The sequence below is a fragment of the Tachypleus tridentatus genome, chromosome 13 (genome assembly GCF_004210375.1).
Source record: "Tachypleus tridentatus isolate NWPU-2018 chromosome 13, ASM421037v1, whole genome shotgun sequence".
Classification (NCBI taxonomy): Eukaryota; Metazoa; Arthropoda; class Merostomata; order Xiphosura; family Limulidae; genus Tachypleus; species Tachypleus tridentatus.
The window spans coordinates 13586501-13611390 of NC_134837.1; the positions used below are offsets into that span (position 1 = coordinate 13586501).

Genomic DNA, 24890 nt, shown 5'->3' on the forward strand with positions numbered 1-24890 from the left:
AAAATACTAAGTCACCTCTTACTAAATGAATTTCTATTGTGACATTTTGATTTTATGGCCACTAAAGGCGTTATTCAAATTACAAAGTTTTTATAGAAGTACTAAGTGAGTAAAAAACGTTTTCTAATACCGCACACGTAATATGCATTCCACCACTAAGTGAAGCCTAACCTGTCCATCCGATTTGCCTTTGTCTATGGTTATCGATGAAAAGTGAAATTCCCTGAAAGAAAAATTATCAGGTTGTCCAGAAATAAATGTTTTTGAACTGCAGATTTTGGAAAAGTATAAACCTATATCGTAAGATATGCTTTAATTCCACGACCTTCATGACTTTCATCTCCATGTCGAAACCTCAGGATCCAACACTAAACTGTACGTTCAGTAACAGATCGATGACCGTATGCCTGGTTGATGTACCGTGTAGTTTTGGTCGCTTTTCTACTGAGTTTGAAGTCGTAGAGGAAAATCATACGAGTCCTTCTTGCCCATGCCTCTGAGCAGAGTTGAAACAATTAAGACACTTTGTAAGCAACAAACGTTGGATTAAACCGTCTAACTAACGATAAGTTGTTCAATATTCAGCTTCTAAATGTCATTGTGAGAATTCTGACATTGATTTCTAGAGAACCTAATAGTAAATGAGAGAAGTAATTCGAATTTAGGTTCGACTGAACATTCATTTTCCAGTAAAATACTTTAGTAATAAACGATCTTATAACCCTATTTTGTTATTTTTTAACTGAACATTCAACGGTTCGTTTTACAGCTTCTTCAAAAGCGTTCCACTGAAATACAAAGGGTTTGTGTTTTAAATGGATACTGTTTCGATAAAATGAGACAAAAATTAATAGTTTTTTTTTATTCCACCACTGACATCACTTCGAATCTCCTTCACCTTTCAGTAGTACAGCAGTATGTCTGCGGAAATACAACGCTAGAAACCTGGTTTCGATATCCGTGGTGGCTAGAGAACACTGTGTAGCTTTGCGCTTAATTTCAGACAAACGAATTCCCTTCCCACTGAACATATTCCCCTTTAAGCCGTGGTGGTGTTATAATGTGATGGTCAATCCCCTTATTTGCTGGTGAAAGAGTTGGCGGTGCGTGGTGATCTCTAGCTAGTTGTCTTTCACTGCTAAATCAGAGACGGCTGGCGAAATTAATTCTTGTGTAGCGAAATCAATCGACATTGCTTGAACTTGGCCTAAAGCTATAACGTCATAAAAGTAATTCACGTCAGGCCTAGCAAGGCCAGGTGGGTTAAGGCGTTCGACTCATAATCTGAGGGTCGCGGGTTTGAATCCCGGTCGCACCAAACATGCTTGCGATTTCAGCCGTGGGGGCGTTATAATGTGACGGTAAATCCCACTATTCGTTGGTAAAAGAGTAGCCCAAGAGTTGGCGGTGGGTAGTGATGACTAACTACTTTTCTTCTAGTCTAACACTATAAATTATGGACGGCTAACGCTGATCGCCCTCGTGTAGCTTTGCGCGAAATAAATTCAAAAACAACAACAACTAATTCACTCAGTAAGAGATGAGACGGAATTTGTATTCAGTTAATCAAAATGTTAACTTTAAATAAAAGTCCAAGAATACAGCTTTTGAATGAATCGTTTAAATTTATTTAACGTTTTTACAACCCGTGTGGCCATTATAAGGTAAATGTTGTCTTTTGTGTGAAATACTTAACTTGTTTGTTAAACAAATATATTTTGGAATTTTAAAAATCGTAAGTGAAGAAAAGTGAATATGATTGGTGGAATATTCTTAGCCGTGAAAGTTATAAAGACAACAGTACGATAACGCTTACTACATTATTGTCGAATATTGTTTCGTTTCTAGGTTAGCAACTGTGGAATTTCAGTAAAACTATGGTACGAAAGAAACAAGACAAAGATAAAAAGAAAATTATCCTGGCGGCTCAGATAAAAGGTGGTTTAATCACAGCTATTTTAAGAAGAAATATTAATAAAATAATATTCATGTTGGATTCATTTTATCAGTTAATTATTACAAATGTTTACTTGCAACTGTAATATATATTATTTAACTAAAGTTTTGCAACAGTATTAAGTTAAACTGTAATATGTATTAACGGAAGCAATTATTGCAGCGAAATTTTAATTATTACTGAAATAAAAATAAGTTCTTACCCATTTTATTCACTAAAAGTTGGCCTAGCATTGCCAGATAGTTAAGGCGCTCGACTCGTAATCTGAGCGTCGCGGGTTCGCATCCCCGTCGCGCCAAACATGCTCGCCCTTTCAGCCGTGGGGGCGTTATAATGTTACTATCAATCCCACTATTCGTTGGTAAAAGAGTAGCCCAACAGTTGGTGGTGAGTGGTGATGACTAGCTGCCTTCTCTCTAGTCTTACACTGCTAAATTATGGTCGACTAGCACAGATTGCCCTCGTGTAGCTTTCCCCGAAATTATAAAACCAAACGAACCCGATGAAGATCAGTACAAACATTGGAATCTAGATGATCTAATTTTTTCACAAAAATTACTTACTTTGCAGGTGTTTTTATCACAAATACACTTATGTGCTCCTATATTTATAGCTATGGCTCCTTGCCCTATGTAATCTAAATAATTCAGTCCTTATATTTAGTCTACAATGGTCAACTAAATGGGACAACCAAAACAACTTACAGACTTCCAAACTGTACCTACTAGGAACTCCTCAGCAAACTGCTCGAAATTCCACCATTAAGACACGTTTCATCAAACTAGAAGCCATTTACTACAACGAGCAAGTAAACAACCGCTCATACTGTCAGACTCGAGAACTTTAAGAATCAGTTGTCACACCATGCATGACAAAGATACTTATCTCGTTTAAACCTGATGAACAGTTCTTCTGCTTGTGTATCATTCCATCTTTCAACGGAAAACATGCAACTTACTAGAATGACATATTTATTAACAAAAATATCTTTCCATTCTAGCCTCACAGCTTTGCCACAGGTCAGCTAGAGTATCCGGCGTTAGAGGTTCTCCCCTCCTCTCAATATCGAATTTCCGAGTTTTATCCTCAGATCCCAGCTTAGGCATTGGATTTTTAGATTCCAAGGGCCTTTCCTTATGCCTGTGAGGATTTTTAAATTGCATTTTATTGTTATTTTACGCCTCTAAAGCTTCGCAACTATAATTTCAAAACTGCTGTGTTTGGTTGCAGTTTCGTCCATCTTCCAACTTCCTTCCTCCTCCTTTTTCGAGGCTCCACATAACATAATAATTTTATTCGACCTGAGACGGAGTTAAATGATAATTTCTCTGCAAAAAAACTAACCTTTTACTTGAAGTTTTAATTTTATTTTCAGTGCATATTATAATGGTTATACATAACTCAGCCGTATGAGGGCCATATTTTTATTTGTTTGATTTATATATATACATATATATTGCTATGGCCTGAGAAAACGCAAGTTACCTGCTTTGAGTCGAGAGAGCCAAATGTTTTAATTGTGCTAGGCCTAAATACCATCTGCTAGACCAATAGTAAGTTAGCATATTTAACGTACATTTTATCGCCGGACGACACCTTTCCTTTTTCATGATAACACCTTACTTCTGTGAAATAACCCAGCATGCTGTTGATATTATATACAGAATACATCATGCAACTAGACCTGCTATTAGTAAAACCAGTTTCAATGACAAATTACCAACGTAAAAATGGGAAATTAAGCTATGTCAGTGGCTGTTTGGGTCACACTTCTACACCCTGGTGCAAATTAATTGAAATAAATGGTCATTTTACAATATTTTCAGCATGGCGGCCGGTGTAGGCTCGCTTCACCCGCTGATTTCCTTTAATAGTCATTTTTTCACACAGACGGCGTCATTAGCTGTGTTATGCAGTACGGTCGATCTATTTTTGGGATATATGACGAAATTTTGAGGAATATTACGTCATTCGAAATTGCGTTAGAAGGGCAAGGAGACCAGTCAAAAACAACTTACTAACTCAATGAAGAAAAAAACGGTATCAATGGGGTCTGAAATACAAGAACTGGACGCAAGAACAATGGAGGAAGGTGTTATTCAGTGACGAGACTCATTTCTTCGTACAGGGTCAAAGAAGTCTGCATGTTCGCAGATCTCCAGGTGAGAAACTTCGAGAATCTCACATCAATAAGTTCGTAAAACATCCCTTGAAGAAGATGTTTTGGGGCTGTTTTAGCTACTATGGCGTCGGAGGCTTACATATCGTAGAAGGTATGATGCGAGGACCATAGTACATCGAAGTTTTGCAGAGAAGATTCGTTCCAGAATTGAAAAAGAGATTTCCAGATGGATCTGGCATTTTTCAGCAAGATCTGGCTCCGTGCCACACATCGAAACTTGTGAAGAATTGTATGACTACAATGCGAATAAAGGTGCTGGACTGGCCTGGAAACTCTCCGGACTTAAATCCTATTGAAAATCTTTGGGCGATTTGTAAAGAAAGACTTCGGGGAAAAGACTGTACTACGAAAGATAAGCTAATTGAGGCCATAATTGAGGTGTGGTACCGCGATCCAAAAACTAGTAAAGATTGCAGTCAACTCGTGGACTCGATGTCAAAGCGGATTAATGATCTTCTGAAAAATGAAGACGGTCATATCATGTATTAATTTGTGAGTAATTTTTGGATTCTCAGAAAGAAAACGCAAAAAAAATGAAAAAATCGTAATTTTCCATCTTGTTTCAATTAATTTGCACAATGGTGTATTCCGGTTTATTGATTCTTCACTTACTCTACTACTATAGTACTATACTGCCTTCAACTTTTATGAACGACTGGGTGTTTAAGGTTAGGGATTTTAGCCTTATATTACAGAGTTTTGCAAACAAAGTGAGACATATGAATAAAAAGTTTATTTTATATATTTTCTTTCTTTTATTTCCTTATGAGCAAGAATACCTCCAATGAAATGAGAGAAATAATTATAAGAACTTTTACTGAGGAAAGACACATTAGTGATACCATAAGGATGGTTAATCTTTCCAGGTCCACGATTTGTAAGGTAATAAATCCTCCCTGTTCCCCAGATTTCAATCCGATCGAGAATCCTTTTGCTTATGTATTCTATGAATCCTTGCATGGGTATATTCAAGCTGTGCGATCTAGTTTCAGACATAGAGTAAAACGCCAAGGATCTGATTGAGTGTGAAGATTATCATCAACCAACTCGAAGAGGACACAAGCGAAGTCACGAGTACGATGATGTCAGTGGTTCCAGTACTCACGATCCACGTGTTGAATCTCAAATGCCTTCTCAGAAGTTTAAAAGCCGCACATTTCTTGTCATTACTTTCTGTCCTGTCAAATCTTATCAAAAGATGAATGGTGTATTTGGATTCCTTCGTCAGTTACAGTCGTTTACACCTGAAGAGATTCTAAAGAGGTATGAGATCATATCTGGAAGAAAGTCTTAATGAAGAATTTGTGCAGTTTACTGAACTGTTGAAAACTGATCTTGTTTCTCATGTTGGCACCTAACTAGAACTTGTAGAGTTACAGTTTTACCATTTGATAATTCACAATTCTTTAATGTCTTGTTTTCCAAATGTAGAAATTGACTTGTGCATCTATTTGTCACTCGTGGTTACCAACTGCAGTGGAGAACGCTCATTTTCAAAACTGAAAAGGATTACAAATGAACTGAGGAGCACCATGGATCAAAACAGATTAAACAATCTCACTCTAATAACCAATGAACATGAACTAAGGAGCACCATGGATCAAAACAGATAAAACAATCTCACTCTAATAACCATTAAACATGAACTAAGGAGCACCATGGATCAAAACAGATAAAACAATCTCACTCTAATAACCATTAAACATGAACTTCTGTGTGAAATAGACATTTACAGTATCATCAACTAGCTAAATCTACAAAATGCAACTTTTAAATTGTAGTTTTTTTACTTTTGTTGTTCGAAACTGATACCTACATTAAGTAATACTATTACTGAAATGTCAGACATATTTGTCGTATTATCTGGCTATATAGGAAATGAAAAAATACGATTACTTTACTATGTAAGATAAAAATTTGTTGTTTTTTTTTTTTTTTTTAATTTAGGGCCACTTTATAATATATGCTACAGGCCCCGCACTAGCTTAATCCGGCCTTGTGTCTACTTCGACGTCAAATGGGGTGGCAGTTAGTCTGAAATCGCTTGTATGCGAACGAATGTCAGCGAAACGGGAAGAAAATTCAGTTCTCAAGTTACGTATCACAGTCAGAAATATGTTGGTGTCTGTTGGTTTGGTCTCTTGTAGTTTAGGGAAATGAACGTTGTTTGATTTCTCAAGCTGACATTCCCACAGTTGTTGTTTTGTTTCGAAGGCGATAAAGTATCCACACATCTCATGTATCAGCTGATTTATTCCCTGTAGCTGCAAGTTCAGGTTATTTAAATGAGATGTTAAATCCACCAGAAATGCCAGACTTGAAAGACATTTGGGATCGTGAAATTCTGAGGCATTCACATTTTTACTTTCAACGAATATCGCTATCTCTTCCCGCAGCGTGTGTACTCTTCCCCGACTGAGCCAGCGAACATCGCAGACCCCCGAACTGAGTCTCTGCTTCCGTATGTTGAAACTGGCGATGTTTCAATCCCTAAGGCAAGATCAGGTTTACTGCCCTTACCACTACGTCCACCACGTCCTTCAAATTTGAAAACTTAGTAAACAATGCTTCCTGGTGGATTATGCAGTGTATTGTTCGTATTTTGTGTTTAATTCCAAGGTCTTCCATGCGTCTTTGAAGCAAAGCCATGAGACCTTTCTTTCTCCAACCATTGCCGACATTCCATTGGTTTTTACACATACTAGCTTTGATAGATCCAGCTTCATGTTTGTGGTACACTTGACCAATGCTTCAGGAATGTCTGCTGCTGTGGTAGTGCCCTTGATAGGTACCAGTCGAACATATTCCTCAACAATGTTAAAAGTTGAGTTCACTTCACTTGTAAATACTGCAAGCTGAGCGGTGTCTTTAGTATCCGTACTCCCATCGAGCGCTATTGAGAAGAACTGGAAATTTTTGCAGTGGTCCCTTAAACCGTTTTTGACATCCGCTGACATTTCTTCTATTCGTCGTGTAACTGTTCTTCCAGAAATACTGACATTTGAAAATAAAGCCTCTTTCTCAGGACATAAAATTTCTACAACTGCCATCAAACACTCTTTCACAAAAATCCCCGTCATTGAAGGGCTTCATATTTTCTGCTGTCAGCTTTGAGACCTCGTAGCTGGCACGTGTATTTCTTTCTTATTCTGTGCTCTGTGTTTTGAGTACCATACTTTGTTTTTCTAGACTCAGTTTAAGTTTATATAATTCATCCTTCCTTGCTTGCCCACTAAATTAACTGAATTACGGATGTTTTGTCTCATAGTGCTGTTTGACGTTGGACTCCTTATTCGCACCGATACTTACATGGCAAATTAGGCCTACAGAAATGTTACGTAACACAGTACTTTTATGTCCACGTGTTTTGGAAGACTCGACACTCTGCGTTTTGTTGCCATTAGGGTTGTTTTTTGCCAACAGACCTTGGAAACGAGTACTCAACTTTCACTCGTCCACGCGAGCGAGTTCAAAACGCGGACCTAAACGTGCGAGCCTGTCCAAAACGAGGCCTTGAATGCAATAGTCTTTTCAATTTCAATAGATAGTGGTACTTTGATTTACATCGTGATGCTGGTGTCACTTCCGGCTTATTTTTAGGGTGATTTTATTGTGTGTGACCTAAATTTTTGGGGTTTTCAATATGTTATTATTTTTTTTAAATGTAATTTATATTTTTTTACTTTAACTAACTCTATTTTTTGTATAAATGATATAATTTTTTGTTTGTATTATCTCTTTTAATATTTAACTTATATTAAACAATTATTAATTATATTAACAGTAAAAAATGACCCTTGCATACCTTTTTTGGCCCAGCGCTCTTCATACCTATGTCTTATCCGTGTCCGCGACCTCTTAGGTGCCAGAGACCACGTACGCTAGTTGCTTCACAGTCAAGTTTGTTTGTTTGTTTGGAAATTTCGCACAAAGCTACTCGAGGGCTATCTGTGCTAGCCGTCCCTAATTTAGCAGTGTAAGACTAGAGGGAAGGCAGCTAGTCATCACCACCCACCGCCAACTCTTGGGCTACTCTTTACCAACGAATAGTGGGATTGACCGTCACATTATACACCCCCACGGCTGGGAGGGCGAGCATGTTCAGCGCGACGCGGGCGCGAACCCGCGACCCTCGGATTACGAGTCGCACGCCTTACGCGCTAGGCCATGCCGGGCCTCACAGTCAAGTAATTGAATTAAATTGAGCGTGAAATTCGAGTAATTTTCGAGTAATTGGACAATCAGAAAGTGTATATCGAGTTTAACTCGTTTCTAGGGCGCGGTAAAACGAGTAAAAAAAATTACTTGTTTTTCTAAGGGCGCGATAACGAGCAGTAAAACGTATTCATTTCCCAGGTCTGGTTGATAACCGTGCGGTTCGACACCTGAGATGGAGTTACATACGTGAAGTATCTTTCAAGACCATCGCGGGCCAAGTGGATGTGATATTTCGTTTAGGGACTAACGGCCGGATGATTTTGGCTGGCGGGCCAGATCCGGCACGCGGGGCGTAGGTTGGCGACATATGTCCTAAGTGATTCTTTGGAAGTGAGTTCAATAAATATGCATGATATTCTAAAAAAACATACAGGTCCAAGAAGTCTTGATAAAGATTAAATAGAAACTCTATAACTAATAGAATAGGCCTGGCATGGCCAGGTGGGTTAAGGTGTTCGACTGGTAATCTGAGGGTCACGGGTTCGAATCCCGGTCGCACCAAACATGCTCACCCTTTAAGCCGTGGGGGCATTATATTATAACGGTAAATCCCACTATTCGTTGGTAAAAGAGTAGCCCAAGAGTTGGCGGTGGGTAATGCTGACTAGTTACCTTCTCTCTAGTCTTACACTGCTAAATTAGGGACGGCTAGCGCAGATAGCTCTCGTGTAGCTTTGCGCGAAATTAAAAAACACACAATTAAAAGAATATCTGACATGTTTTAAAGATACTTCATGTTATATGTTTATTTTGACTTACTCTAAAATAATATTTTAAACTTTGCTTTCTCAGTAAACTTAATACAATATTTTGAGAATTTTGTATTTTGGAAATCAGGTCCTGGACCAGGAAAGTATCTTTTACCTGGAAGTGTTGGATTTACCGGACACGACATCACAAAGAGGAGAAATCCTGCCTTCTCGTTTGGATCAAGAACTAAAATAAGTTAGGATAAAATTATTAATAATTATGAAAATGTAAATCAGTGAACGAAACTCGTCGTGTTATACAACTATTTCTATGTGCATATATGTGGAGAGAAATTTTATGATAATCAAATGTATATATTTATTAATTTTATATAAAATGTTAGTATTTTCAGGGGGAGCAGACGTTTTTGAATAATGTAAGTTTTAGACAATTTAAAATTCCTCCAGACAAAACTTTTCTCGAAATTATTCCCTTGTAATATTCAAAGTAAAAAAAAAAATCCAATAATATTATTTTAGGAGAACTAAACACTATTACTGACGACACATGTGTAAACAAGTTCCTGTTTCATAGCTTATTTAAATTAGTTTATTTTATTACAGAAAGAAACTACCTACAGAACATATTTAGTTTGGGTGTTTGCTTTATATCACGTGATTATAACTACCACTATAGTATAAAGAACTTTTATTTATTTATCTTTAGAAAATGTTGACCTCTGATATCTTAACGAATCTACGTTAACAATGAGTTGTTTTTATCATTCATCATTTTGATATTTGTTTAAGTTGATAAGAAAACAACACCAGGACCATGTTACCTCATTCCTTCTTCAGTTAATCGATATGGTCGAATAGAAGCTCCTGCCTACACCCTCTCAAGTAGACCAGTAGAATTAGGCGAGTCAATGTATTTTGTAATTATATACTGTTTCCTCTTCTCTGTTTTAACAAATTTCTAATCGCAACAAAATATTTTTGCACTTAAATGAGAGTTTTAAAATTTTTTGTCCTTTATATTTAGTGTTACTTCATACTTTGGAATTTTGCCAGAGATATCAGAATATTGTACGTTATGGACATGTTTTAAATCTTATTATATGCGAGTATGATAACAAAATATTATTTAATCATTGTTAAAACAAATGACAGTTCCTTTCATTATTCACAGCATTCTTCAGCACAGAAAATTGTCAGACGTTTAGTAGAAATTTAAAATAACTATATATACATGTATAAAAGTATGAAGAACTAAAATTAAAGGATGTTTAGCATAGCCATGTGGTTAAGGGTTTCGACTTGTAATATGAAGATCGTAGGTTCGAATCCCAGACACACCAAACATACCTGCCCTTTCAGCCGTGAGGGCTTTATAATGTGACAGACAATCCCACTATTCGTTGGTAAAAGAGTAGCCCAAAAGTTGTTGATGCGTGGTGGTGACTAGCTGCCTTCCCTGTGGTTTTTCACTGCTAAATTAGGGACAGCTAGCACAGAAATCCATCATGTATCTTTGCGCGAAAGTTCAAAACAAAGACAAATAAAGGTTTTCATAATGTATATGGTTGTTGGTGAAATAATGTTGCTTTTGTGGTAATTTTCGGCTTGTGGATTTACTAGAGAATAATCACTTAGGGCCCGCTAACTTATCATTCAAGGAAATCAATTTATAGAATATATTTCACTCTGGGCTTTGTCCGAGTTCATCTCACACAAAGAGACCATACACAAATGTACCTTTGAAGCAATAAGTCATAACTCACAGAAAGAACAGAGGATACAATACAAAACAAAACACAAGGGGAAATGTGTCCTGTAGACGTGTTTACTAGCGTGAAAACCTTTAATATTATTTTATTAAAATTGAGTAATCCTTGTGAGCTGAGATTAAGATGGAAGTTTAAATGAAAAACAAAACACAAAACAACAAAATCGTGCTAAATTAAAATTAGAAATTGTAAAAATCTCTAATTTCCAATTCTCTAAAGTTCATTCTGCTTGCTTGGAGAAAACCTTGCTCTGTTTACAACAGCACATGTGCATCATACAAAACTACCCCTGCACACGGTCAGACGTTTACAAACAACACACTCGTACACAACATTACAGATGTGAGAGGCGTGGCAGCCTCGAGCCATTATCTAATTCGCCATTAAGTAAGATACTCGTATCTCGTTCACTGTTATCAGTTTTTTTCTTTCCTGTAAGAAAACACGGATAACTGTCAATTAGTGAATTTACGTGTTCTACGCACTTGAAAAAGTTGGGTATATTACTTTAGTGCATCTTTACATCCAAGCTGAAAACTTTGAAAAACAGAATCATTAAAAAAGTAATTACGTTCTAATTAAGGGAGTAGGTAATTTAGAGAATAGTGCTGAATTAATTTAATTTAGTATTCAAAACTGAAAAAAAATCTAATCATCATAAGTAAGTAAAAAAATTTTGGTTTACAGTGGTTGTTCTGTAATGCTAAAGCCAAAAGTATATTTTATGGTATTTTGAGTTATATGGAGCAAATGAACACACATCTAATTTACGACTACAAAACAAAAATGTCTCGGAACAAACATTTTATTTCCAATAAAACAACACAATAAAAAATAGTTAGTTGATGAAGTACAAATTTTAAGATAACTAGAAATTGAATTGGTTGTGTTATAAACACTAAATATGAATCAGGAATTAACATTAAATATACTTTACTGAAACTGGACATAGAAACATATAATGTGCTGTTGGTTCACGAAAAAGGTTCAGGTTTCATTATAAATACATGCTAGCTTTTTAAGGACTGATCTGAACCTCTTGAAATCACCAAAGCCACTATCACAAGAATGAGCTATGTTTTCGTCTGTGAAACAGCCATAAATTAATCTCGCATAAACAAATGTTGACTCGCAATATAACTACCCCATAGAACATCAAATTCTGTCATAGATAATTACATTTAAGGTAAGCTCAACATGTGATTTGGTAATATTTAAGGTCAGCTCACCACTGATTTAGTAACACTTTAGGTCATTTCAGCACTGATGTAAAGCAGGTGTACTTAATTTTTGAAATAGATCTTAAAAGAAATTCTAAAAAAATTTGTTTCCGAATTTTGATAAAATTACAAAATAATAAAATATACGATAGCTGCTTGCCGTTTTTTACAAGAATTACTTTAGTTACAAATTTGAAGCCAACTAACCCTGTTTATACAAGAGAATGAATTACACTTGTAATGAAACTTAACCTGTCATAACAAAAATAAAATAGGGCTGTACTTTATCGTCATTATTAACTTTAGATATTCTTAAATTACCTTAACTTCATTACTTCTGAATTATTTCAGTGATTTGTTCACTGCTAATGAGAGTAATATGTATATAGTTTCCGAGGAACCTTCAATCTCATGAAAGGGATTTTGAATACAAAACATTTTTATGGTTATTTAGAACACGACTTCATGACTGTACAAGCCACATTGTTAGCGACTTTTTCTTTGTTTTTTTAACATGAAATCATAACCTTAAACTGACATTTTTTCCTACAGTTTTGTTTATTTATTTTTCTTTTATTTTCCACAGAACCATTCGCTTCTCCTGGACCAGGTGCCTATTCTCCAGAAAAGTTTCATCCTCCTAAAGAACGAAGAGCACCGTCCTATTCAATAACCGGACGTCCGAAACTTGAGAAGGAAGATTTAAAGCCAGCACCCAACGCCTATACTCTACCAACTTGTCTTGGACCAAGAGCCCCTCACTTTAGATCTCTACCGAGTTATACTATATCTAGTCGATCTACTGTGGGAACATTTGATGGAGGTACTGTGGAAACACCAGGTCCCAATAAGTACGAGGTCGTGGACATTTCTGTCACTAAGGTAAAAGTATTTTAGTCTTTCGAATAACAGTAATAAGAAAACACGAACAAAAGAGAAACAAAATTTCATGAAAAAAAGGGAAAAATGTTACGTCTGCTAGTTTTGTTACATGAAATATCTCAACGAACGAATAATTCCCTGAAATGTTCTCTACCTGTTCGTCCATAATACCAGAAAGCAGAATACCAGGAGGTGAAAGCACTTGTAAAGTATCTTACCAAACAAAGACACTAGTAAGTTAGGCCTGGCATGGCCTAGCGCGTTAAGGCGTGCACTTCGTAATCTGAGGGTCGCGGGTTTGCGCCCGAATCGCGCCAAACATGCTCGCCCTCCCAGCCGTGGGGGCGTTATAATGTGACGGTCAATCCCACTATTCGTTGGTAAAAGAGTAGCCCAAGAGTTGGCGGTGGGTGGTGATGACTAGCTGCCTTCCCTCTGGTCTTACACTGCTAAATTAGGGACGGCTAGCACAGATAGCCTTCGAGTAGCTTTGTGCGAAATTCCAAAACAAACAAACAAACACTAGTAAGTAGTAAGTTTATTGTAATCAAGACAAGAAAGAAGCTATGTTCCAGAGAAGAAAGAAGCTATGTTAGTGTTTTATTTCAACGTAAATTCGAAACACGAGGCTTGTATGCTTCAATATTATTTGATTGTGTGTGTGTGTTTTTTTTATAGCAAAGCTACATCGGGTTATCTGCTGAGCTCACCGACGGGAATCGAACCCCTTATTTTAGAGTTGTAAGCCCGTAGACTTACCGCTGTCCTAGGGGGGGCTATTTGAATGTAAAAATAGGAAATATTTCTATACAAATTTACCGTTTAAGCCAGCCTTTCCTCTAGACACCAAACTCTGTACAATGTCTACATCACTGCCTGACACCTTGACTGAAATATAGCCAGCAAAACGACATTGGTGTGTTAGCACAAGGGCACGCAACACATTGATGGGCCCTCGGTCTTTGCATTATGTAAAGTCTAAAGAATTTCATATGTGCTCTTGGAACGTCTAACTTTAAAACTTAGGAGTCATCATATTCCTACGACGGTATTTCTTGCACTTGTAGGTGGTTGTGCAAGTGCAACGTGTTCCACACTGTGTGCCTTGGTCTGTGCTGCTATGTCTGGAGCACAGTATCCAAATACTAGTAAAATCTCCTTCTGTGTACCTTGGTCTGTGCTGCTATGTCTGAAGCACAGTATCCAAATACTAGTAGAATCTCCTTCTGTGTGCCTTGGTCTGTGCTGCTATGTCTGAAGCACAGTATCCAAATACTAGTAGAATCTCCTTCTGTGTACCTTGGTCTGTGCTGCTATGTCTGGAGCACAGTATCCAAATACTAGTAGAATCTCCTTCTGTGTACCCTGGTCTGTGCTGCTATGCCTGGAGCACAGTATTCAAATACTAGTAAAATCTCCTTCTGTGTGCCTTGGTCTGTGCTGCTATGTCTGGAGCACAGTATTCAAATACTAGTAGAATCTCCTTTTGTGTGCCTTAACGTCACTGTGGCATTAATAGCCTTAACACCCACAAATGGATCTAGGATCTGGACATTCAATGAATTAACATAGCTTTACTGTATATATGTGTTGTCAGCATGGATGATACCATCTAACAAATCCATACTCCTGCAATGTTGTAATCAAACATGCAGTTATCTTTTCCAGAGTTCTTAAGTTCGTGAGTAACTCCAGGGACCTGTGACACACCCGAATGTTGTTACTGTCCTGCCATACAGGCAGTATTGGGAGTGTTTAATAAAAATCACAACTACAAGTAGTACCTGCGCTCTCCACTAGAGGGAAACTATTGACTGGTATCAATTACAGAACAACATCGAGACTCATTCCTTCTCGTATAGATCACTGTTCAAGTTAACATTGTCTGTTTTATGTATTTAATGTGGTGTCGCTCCCACCATATTATATTACACCAAATACAGAAATTGAATCCACATTAAACCATGGAACACGACTTGTATATCTAGAGATATTGTGATTTCTGTACAACATACTCGACCATGCCTTCAAGTAACTTAACCCTAAGCCTGACGGATGATAACGTTTAAAACTAGGTTTCGATACCCATAGTGGGCACAACACACATAGTAAATTTTGTAGTGCTTAAAAACAAGATAAACAAAAACAACTGTCCATTTTCCTGTTCCTGGACTTTACTGGATGACTTTTTCATGGAAATACAATTTACTTCTTGCACAAGAAAAACTGATAGTGTCTACCGTAGGTCCGCCTTCAGGGTACCAATTTAGAACCATGGTTGGAATAGGTCCGTCTTCAGCGTACCAATTTAGAACCATGGTTGGAATAGGTCCGCCTTCAGCGTACCAATTTAGAACCATGGTTGGAATAGGTCCTCCTTCAGGGTACCAATTTAGAACCATGGTTGGAATAGGTCCGCTTTCAGGGTACCAATTTAGAACCATGGTTGGAGACGACTACATTCATTCTGTTATTAATTTTGTTTAGATACAGTAAGAATGAGTAATACATATAACTCATTCGTCATATGTATTAATAAAATGGTTGAAGAAGTAGCTGGAATGTTATCCTTGTAATTTAGTTGTTAGGACAATCAAGTGCCGTGCGTGAAGTTTCGTAGTAGAACTTGAGCTTAGAAAATAGTAAAAAAAACATTGAGGGACCGCCGTACAAAACTGGATGATAATAAAGTAAAGGCCGTTTGATCAATGAAGGAATTTCAGTTAATGTATTTCCCTGTACATTTTGTGCCTTTAATTGTATTTAACAATAGATATATATTAAAACACTAATTTGACCATTTTATGATTGTGTGCAGACAAAATCTCCAGGGTATACATTGTCTCCGAGAATATATCCACCAGGTAATGACATGCAACATCCAGGCCCAGGAGCATATAACCCTGAATTGGTTATTTTAACCACACCTTCTTCACCAGCATATTCAATGGGAATCCGACATTCCGAATATATTACAGAGTTAAGGATACAATGAGAGTGTTGAATTTTATATATTTCTAAAAATTGGACACAATTATACATTTTCCCTTAATGACAGAGAGAATGGTTGATACTCGTATTCTATGAAAATTATATGACACTGACTTAAAGCTAGATTAAGGTCTCTAGTGCTAACAAATAATACTAATATAAAGTATGCTTCATGTCTCCAACCAGTTTGTTTGTAGTAAGCGATGTGTATGTTATGTATGAAAAATTACTTCAATCCGTGAAATGTTACAACATAAAGAACAAAACTGTATTTATGTTTCTATACTCCAAATGTCAGTATTTTGTATGAGGAAAAAACAACAATTACAGAATAATAAAAGCTATATTTTGATGTAACTGCTCCAGTTTTTACTTATTAGTATCGTGTTATAATATCTTGTCATTTTCTTTAGTAAAATTAAGACAGCAGTGTTAAATGTTGTACAATGTTGTGTCCACCACGTGTTGCTAAACCTGGTTTTCATCGATGCAAGTCCTCAGATTAACCACTGAGCCACTGGGAAGGAGGAGGGAGAAATCGTCTCTGAATGTATGCATTATGAAGTAACTGACAGCAGTATTAGAAAGTGTGTGCATCATGAAGTAACTGACAGTAGTATTAGAAAGTGTGTGCATTATGAAGTAGCTGACAGCAGTACTAAAAGGTGTGTGCATTATGAAGTAGCTGATAGTAGTATTAGAAAGTGTGTGCATTATGAAGTAGCTGACAGCAGTATTAGAAAGTGTGTGCATTATGAAGTAGCTGACAGCAGTATTAGAAAGTGTGTGCATCATGAAGTAACTGACAGTAGTATTAGAAAGTGTGTACCTCATGAAGTAGCTGACAGTAGTATTAGAAAGTGTGTGCATCATGAAGTAGCTGACATCAGTATTAGAAAGTGTGTACATCATGAAGTAGCTGACAGTAGTATTAGAAAGTGTGTGCATCATAAGTAGCTGACAGTAGTATTAGAAAGTGTGTACATCATGAAGTAACTGACAGTAGTATTAGAAAGTGTGTACATCATGAGTAGCTGACAGTAGTATTAGAAAGTGTGTGCATCATGAAGTAGCTGACAGTAGTATTAGAAAGTGTGTACATCATGAGTAACTGACAGTAGTATTAGAAAGTGTGTGCATCATGAGTAACTGACAGTAGTATTAGAAAGTGTGTGCATCGGGAAAATATAAACGAGTGATGTATCCATGAAACAAATATGTTTTATTCAGAAACAGGTAAGTGTGTGGAAACACAAACACGTCCGTAGAATTTCAACGTAAGCACAGTTGTAGTGGATAATACTTGGTAGGCGATGAGTCTGATAATATGATAGTTATTAAAATAATACCAGATAATAATAGAATTAGAGGAACACACTGTTGTTGTTGACATACCGCTGTGCCACTAGGGAGCAGAACACACTAAATAGAATAGTTTCTTCCACTTTTACACCTACATTCGTACAAATTAATAACTTGTATGCAACATTGAAGTGAAGCACAATAACTTATTTAACAGTTATGAGCCTCATTTGTTACAGTAATGATGCTGAAACAGCACGAGAAGAGAGGATTGCCAGGGCGAACATTATCATTAATCAGACAGGTGGCAGCACTGCCTATGTAGGGATGTCTTGGATTGTTCATTGAAAGGTGTTATAACATCTTCTAAATATGCGATTAGAACTTTACAGTACTATCCAGTGTTTCCTTTTTTAACAATATCTAATTTTTAACTGTTGGCCAGAAGAAGGCAACTTGCCAAAACAGTGGGGGGACAGGGGGTTTGAGCCCCCCAAATGGGTCAAGTCCCCCTCAGGCCCCCAATATTGTTACCTCCATATATTCATAAAATATGGAAAACACAATCGTCGTTGTTGCTTAACAATTAACATCAAAGAGACAGATCTGTAAAACTCAACGTCTTCATTAAGACGGAAGTATGTGTCATGCGTCCTATAGCAACGTACTGAATGCACTGAAACTCATGCGTTGTATTGCTGTTCTCTGTGTAATGCCATTCTATCTTGAGAAACTCATGCGCTGTATTGCCGCTCGCTGTGTAATGCCATTCTATCTTAAGCTTTGACGAAGATTGAACAACCACGTTGATTTCAAGTTACAACAGATCTTCAGGGATTTTACTTGATAAACCAAAAGTTTCACAGGTATTTATCCATTAATTTCATTTATCTTTTATAGAAAAGTAAGACATAACATGCATGTATAAGTGTATTGTGTATAGGTCAAAACTATGAAACATTTAGCCGGTGTTATGTCCTCTTTGAGATCATTTTGCATTGTGTATCAGCCATCCAAAATTGTACTGATGATTATGGCATACACTTAAAATTGTGACTTACAATCCAATTAATGTTATACTTATGATTAAATAATAACCTTACATGTTAACTGACCAAATAATATTTCTAAACAATTCTAGAATGAATTTTGAAATTGTCATTGGGCTATTTAGAAGTGCCTAATTTAATGTAATGTAGTAGGTACATTATTGTAACAGGTGCTTGTCACACTTATGATAATAAGAACAATGTCACAATCACAGTTTGGCCTGTATGAATAATGTGAACTTATGAAGAAACCAGCCTTTCTGTGAAGGTCAACTGCAATTTAGACATTTTGTTTTGGTGCTACTATGACCATTCAATATCCAGGCTGTGGGTTTGCTTTGTTCGAGTGCGCGATTCCCTCCTCGAACGCCTTAAGCGTATGATCACCGAGCCGCTGACCATTGTGTATGCTCTGCGTACGGCTAACGATCGGGTCAGCCCGATCGAGATCCAGATGCCAGCTGCACCCCAACCCCCGCTCACTCCCATTAGCTGCCCACAGTTTTACAACATGCCCTATAAAAGCTGTGTTTGTGTTCCCTAATTAGCCCTGTAATTTTACATTATCACTACCCTCTAATTAAGTACTTGTGCTATACGGTTAAAAATTAACACTTTCTCTAACAGTATTTCACGGATATGTTCTGGATTTTCATGTGCTATTAATATAATTTGGTGATTTCAATGCCGCAAAGCAGTTGTTCGTAATGTTGAACAATGTTTAGTTGTTATTTGTTCCTTATTCATGAAATGACCCAATAGTATGAATGTTATATCTTTTTCCTTAGATTTCGATGTTTAAAATGAATATCCTTTGTAAGCCCTAATGCTAATATAAGGAGAGAAATTCCCATTCGTTTCATATAAAATAACACAACTTGGAAGTAAGAAGTGGTACTAGCAGTCAGCCGACTCAGGGGTCACTTTGACGTTCGCGCGCTCTGTATAAAAGGAGTTATGTTTGTTTACGCAAGAGGGCACCACTCACAACCAGGGTGAAAAACTACCACCAGGACCCAAGGACCTGAGCCAGCTTCCAGATAGTGGTCCTACCTGTCCAGACTTGAAGAGATACCCGACCATAGAAGATAGTGGCCAGTGAAGGTCATTCAACAAGAATTGGCGTGATCAGCACTTGTGGTTGGAGTACTCTGTGACCCAAGATGCTGCATTCTGCTTCGCATTCCATCTTTTCAGTCACACACACTTCAGTAAAACTGAGAAATCCTTCACCCATGAAGGCTTCTGGAACTAGAAGAAGGCAACCACATCACTAAAGTCCCATGATAACTCTGCATGACACATATTTGGCATGCAAGGTTGGGAAGAGTTTAAATTGCAGAAAACAAAGGGTGCAAGGATCCAACATGCTCTCGATGCAAGCCATGCTAAAACTGTGGAGGAAAACCAACATAACATAAGAGCCGTGATAGATGCACTGCTCTACACAGTCTGCCAGAATGAAGCCCAGAGAGGTCACAGGGAAGGTAGTCAGTCAGATAACAAGGGCAATTTTCTGGAACTTCTTGCCATGATTTCCAGGTATGATGAAATCGTGAAGAAAAAAGCTGAGTGGTCCTGGCAATGCCAAGTACACGCACCATGATATCCAAAATGAACTGCTTGACATCACAGCTGGACTGATCAGGAAGAATATCAGCAAAGAGGTCATGGAAGCTGAGCATTTTGCTCTAATGGTGGATGAAACAAAGGATGTGAGCAAACAAGAACAGCTGTCCATTGTGGTAAGGTACCTCCACCAACAGAGCCTTCACGAGGAGTTCCTGGACTTCACAGCTGCTGAGGGTCTGGTGGCAGATTCATTGCTTACGAAAATCATGGAGACTCTGGCTGAATGTGGTATTAGCCAATGATATGAATGAGCTGCAGTCATGTCAGGGCACATCAGTGGCGTACAGGAGAGGTTCAAGAGAGAGATGTCTCAGGCTGTGTATGTCCACTGCTATGCACACAGGCTCAACCTTATGCTAGTTGATTGTGTGCACAACGTCCAGGCTGCAGCAAAGTTCTTTCAGAAGCTTGTCAAATTCGTCTCTACATTGGTTATGCATGAAGAATTTCTGAAGGCACAGAAGGAGCTTGAACCCGTGAACCAGCACATAGAGTTGAAGCGACTGTCAGACATAAGGTGAGCCTGCCAACATGCTGCTTGTCTGGCTGTGGAAAGAACCCTCCCTGCCATTGTGACAACTCTAAAGCGTCTTGTGGAGGGGACAATGTTCACAGAACCACTGAATCAAAGGGCCTGTGCATCCTCCTAGATCAGCAGTTCGTAACCAGTCTAGTGTCTGATGACAAAACAGCTATTTGACCACCTCCAGTCACCTGACCTGCAGCTGGCCTCTGCAGAGGACCTAGTATAATTTGTCATCTCTGGTCTCTCAGAAATGAGAACTGAAGCAGCATGGAAAGACTTGGAAGAGTCTGCTGAGGATATATGTAAGAAAGTGGGAATACCCACTGAGACAGTGCATCAAGGTGGACAGCGATCTGCCCCCAGACACCTGGACGAATTCATAATCACATCTACTGTAGTACTGGCCAAAGAGATGAACCAACACCAGATGCTAGGAGACAGACCTTCTATGCCATCATAGACAGGATGCTCAACGAGCTGAATAGAAGATTCTTCTCTGATGCCTGCAGTGTTCTGATGGGTGCAACTGCATTGAACCCCAAACATTCCACAAGCAAGCACTCTCAGGAATGGCAGCAAACTATGGTGTGGCAGAGGATGACCTCGCAGTGGAGGTCCGCCAATTGAACCGGCTAATTGCAAAGGAAGAAAGACAAGGGGCAGGAAGTATCCACACTATTGGAGCTTGCAACCGTGCTGGAGTCATACAAGGATGCCTTCATGGATCTCCACAAACTTGTATGAATCGCTGTGACCCTGCCTGTCACTTCAGCTGCCCGTGAGAGAAGTTTCTCATGTCTGAAGCTTCTCAAGACAAACTTGTGCAACAGCAGTGGTAACAACTGCACCAGCAACCTTGCTGTCATATCAGTAAACTCCAGGAGGGCAAAACAACTCGATATTGATACTGTTATAGACACATTTGCTGCCAATCACTAAAACAGGCGCTTTGTTTTGAAGTAATGTTGACTATAAACACAACATGATGAAAGGTAGTTAGCTTAATAGTGACCTTACTTTTCCTCAGAGTGTATTAACTCCACATGGGATAATTCGTTTCTGCTGTGTAAACTATGTCTTTATGTTATATTTCTTTTGATTTGTAGCTTTACTCTTAATGGTATATTAAATGTTCAATCTAAGCTAATCTTGATTTTATTTATTATATATTACCTTGGGTGGAATTTAGGTGAGCTTCCTCTTTTACATAAACGCATATTTTCATAAACAGATTATTTCTAATTTGTAATAATGAATTATTAATCAGAGTATGAGTTTCCAATGAAAACAGCATTGAAAACGCAGTTCAAAATAGCACACCTTTCTGAAATGTACCTTGGTATTTACATTATTATAATTTACCATTTATACTTCATATTGATGGCACTTTGGGAAGCCCCTCCACAGTTTACCTCAATCCCCCTCAGCCCCTTCCCAACGAAAATATCCTGGCGCCGCCACAGGGCCAAAAGAATTCACCAATAGTTCCTTTATGAACACACATCAGATAAGTCGTGGCGTTACAATGGGCCCACGGCTGAAAGAGCGAGCATTTTCGGTGCTGGGTTTTGATCTGCTATCACCCGTAGATTGGAAGTCGAGCGCCTAAACTATTAAGCCTTTTCAGGTCAGAAAACTGAAGAACAAGTAGCCTAAGACAACATGGAATCATTACGTAATATATGGAGAACACAGAGTCATGGAATCATTACGCAACATATAGAACATACAGAGTCATTTGACTATTTAAGACTTATATGTCATTTCCTCGCTCTCGATAGAAAGAACATTGCTTCGACAAACATGTTACGAAAGTTTTTTTATTGTATATTTGGAATTTCTCACAAAGCTACATGAGGGCTATCTGTGGTTACCATCCCTAATTTAGTAGTGTAAAACTAGAGTGAAGGCAGCTAGTCATCACCACCCACTGCCAACTTTTGGGCTACTCTTTTATCAACTAATGTTGGGATTGACCGTCACAGTTGAAAGGGAAAGCATATTTGGTGTGACTGAAATTCTAACACTCGACAGTCGGATTACGAGTCGAGTTCCTTAACCACCTGGCCATGCAGGGCCTGTTTGGTGGAACGTAGATTATTAAGATTTCGCTTCCGTCAAAGAAAGAAACAAACGATTTTAGGTTAATATTTTGGCATGCTTTTGTGATGTTTGTAAAATAACTATATTGTATTCTCATGCCAATAATTCATTCTTATTTGCTATTTTGTTCAAGTAAATAATAATTATTATAATCCTTTAATTTGAATATACAGTCCTTAAAAATTTGATACATCATATTCTAATTTACTTTGAATAATTAGCTTATACTCTGTAATTAACTTATTATGTATTATTTATATTATTATTATGCCTCTCGATTCCATGAAGGAACATAGGGCAGCAATCGCTTGCGGATTCATTAACAAGCTGGTTTTTTAAGTGAGTAGATTGTTAGCCTACAGCAGAATCCCCAACCAGGAAGAGAAACCTTAGCCGTCCCTAATTTTGCAGTGTAAGACTAGATGGAAGGCAGCTAGTCATCACCACCCATTGCCAACTCTTGGGCTACTCTTTTACCAACGAATAGTGGGATTGATTATAACGCCCTCACGGTTGAAAGGGCGAGCATGTTTAGCGCGACTGGGATGCGAACCGGCGATCCTCGGATTATGAGTCGCACGCCTAAAGCGCTCGGCCATGCCGGGCGTATTATTTATAATTAACTTCAAATTTTCTTGTATCGTATTAAATGGGCCTCAAAATAATAAGTGCACAATGTTAAAATCTTATTCCTTTAATAAACTTGTGAAACAATCCTTGCTGTTACTCATTACATTTCCAACCAGGTGTTTCTTACATGCCTTTGTGGATTTTCTGTGTCTTTCTAATACCATGCTCATGGTTTTCCTTTATGTTATGTTAAACTCTATTTGTATTTGTAAATTTGAACAAAGAAATTGGAGATTTGATATTATTTTTATGCATAGTAAAATGATTTACGAGAGGTCGCTGCAATCTTTGAAGTCATATGGGTTAGAATAGTTTATGTTTGGGTATCATATCATTTGTGATATACTTTGGTTTGATTGATAGATTTTATCGTGTGAGTTTATGATTGTTATTGTACGTTCCAACAAAGAAATTAGCTTTTATTTTCTTTCAGTCGCGTTTCCCAAACTGGAAAAAAGCTGTAAAATATTTTGCAATAGTGCAGGATACTGATTAACTCATCTGCGAATTTTATTTGTGGTTCGTGAAAACTGTTTGCTTTAAGTTTAACACATTGTTTTTGTTTATAAATCGAATTTTGGCTAAGTTGTGAATTTCTATGAACCTTTAGAGTCTTGTGGGCAACAACTTAGACGTCAAACGATAAGACAACTGGGTATGATTTTTTACTTTTAAAATGAAAGCTTACGTTTTAATTTGTTTTTACATTTTCTTAGCATATAAATAATTAATATTTGTGTTAATGTTAATATTGCTTTGTTTTTAAAGTAGAACACTGATTTCAACTATTCAAGCTTATCAACCTTGTTATAGTGTTGGGTTTAGAATTTGGAAGTGGACAAGTAGAAATAAACGTCAGCTTAGAAATGTAAGTAGCTTATTTCTTTTGGTTTTTTAAGCGCAAAAAATTTCATTTATTGTTTTATGCTTTCTTATGAATAGTGTTCATGTAGGTGCCTGTTGTAAAGTAATAAATTATTAATGTATACTCTGCAATTTCTATTTTGTCTAGATATACAAGTATCAATGGTATTATTTTATAAACAATTTGTTATGCCAAAATGTTTGAATGACAGGGCCTTGATTTATATGTACCAGAGTAATTAAAATGGTTACAGTTAATAGTTTAAAGTTATGTACAAAAATATTGTTTTTTATGCTGAAAAACAGAAACTATGCATTGATTGTACATGTTCCTCAAGTAATACAAAATTAAAATTAACATTTAAGACAATGTTAAACTTAATGCAGTTCCACCACAAACAGTAATTTATTTTATTTGAAAAAACAATAAATGCACTTTTAGACTTAAGTCCTTTAACAAACTGTTTATTGGACGAGCTGGCCAAAAGACACAATCAACAAGAAACAAAATAATTTAGGCAAAGAAATAAATCTAGTAACATTAGCTGACATTTGACATTAATAAGTCTCATAGTTCAAGTTTTGATTATGCAATTTTCCAAAAATTATGTGGTCATATCTAAATTATGCAAAACTGTTCTGGCCACATAATCACCTCATGAGGATATAAATGTTAGTAAACTGTGTTTAAACTATGAAGTTTATAACATGACCTACAAAATTTAGTAAGTGTCAGAAAATAATTGACCAAAACCTTAACTCAGAAGATCAGTTAAGAACGATGCTCATTTTTTTACACTTGTAAGAATAGCTTAGTTACATCTCAGTACCTCAGTGAAAGTTCCGATGTTGAAC

General features: G+C 37.3%; 2 protein-coding genes and 1 long non-coding RNA gene across 7 annotated transcripts in view; 2 read left to right on the forward strand and 1 right to left on the reverse strand.

Annotated features, from left to right (window-relative positions):
- The first annotated feature begins 1828 nt into the window (after positions 1 to 1828).
- LOC143238450 (ciliary microtubule associated protein 1A-like) lies at positions 1829 to 16240 on the forward strand. Its single transcript, XM_076478695.1, has 5 exons — positions 1829 to 1938; positions 9195 to 9302; positions 9857 to 9967; positions 12643 to 12938; positions 15757 to 16240. Exons 1-5 carry the CDS (start codon positions 1878 to 1880, stop codon positions 15931 to 15933), a joined length of 753 nt encoding a protein of 250 aa, XP_076334810.1. The 5' UTR covers positions 1829 to 1877; the 3' UTR covers positions 15934 to 16240.
- LOC143238451 (uncharacterized) lies at positions 4970 to 10023 on the reverse strand. The gene is made up of 3 exons (XR_013020585.1): positions 9889 to 10023; positions 9222 to 9293; positions 4970 to 5638 (listed from the first exon to the last, which is right to left on the reverse strand). It is a non-coding gene; the product is annotated as an uncharacterized LOC143238451 (long non-coding RNA).
- Positions 16241 to 23443: 7203 nt separating the features above from the next.
- The window catches only part of LOC143236954 (maspardin-like), a 33212-nt gene continuing 31765 nt past the window's right edge, over positions 23444 to 24890 (forward strand). For 3 of the 5 annotated variants that reach the window (XR_013019820.1, XM_076475690.1, XM_076475689.1), the window contains exons 1-2: positions 23450 to 23826; positions 23940 to 24039. Coding sequence is in view for 4 of the 5 variants with exons in the window: in XM_076475690.1 (XP_076331805.1) it covers positions 24038 to 24039 (2 nt within the window). In the remaining variant the exon portion in view is untranslated. Of the gene's footprint in view, positions 23827 to 23939; positions 24040 to 24890 lie in introns of all 5 variants that reach the window. The other 2 variants (XM_076475687.1, XM_076475688.1) reach the window with 2 other exon arrangements.

Coding starts and splice junctions, on each gene's coding strand:
- LOC143238450 (XM_076478695.1), top strand. CDS start 1,878: ATGGTACGAAAGAAACAAGACAAAGATAAAAAGAAAATTATCCTGGCG. Junction 9,303..9,856: donor TGGATCAAGAACTAAAATAA/GTTAGGATAAAA, acceptor TATTTGTTTAAG/TTGATAAGAAAACAACACCA. Junction 9,968..12,642: donor AAGTAGACCAGTAGAATTAG/GCGAGTCAATGT, acceptor TATTTTCCACAG/AACCATTCGCTTCTCCTGGA.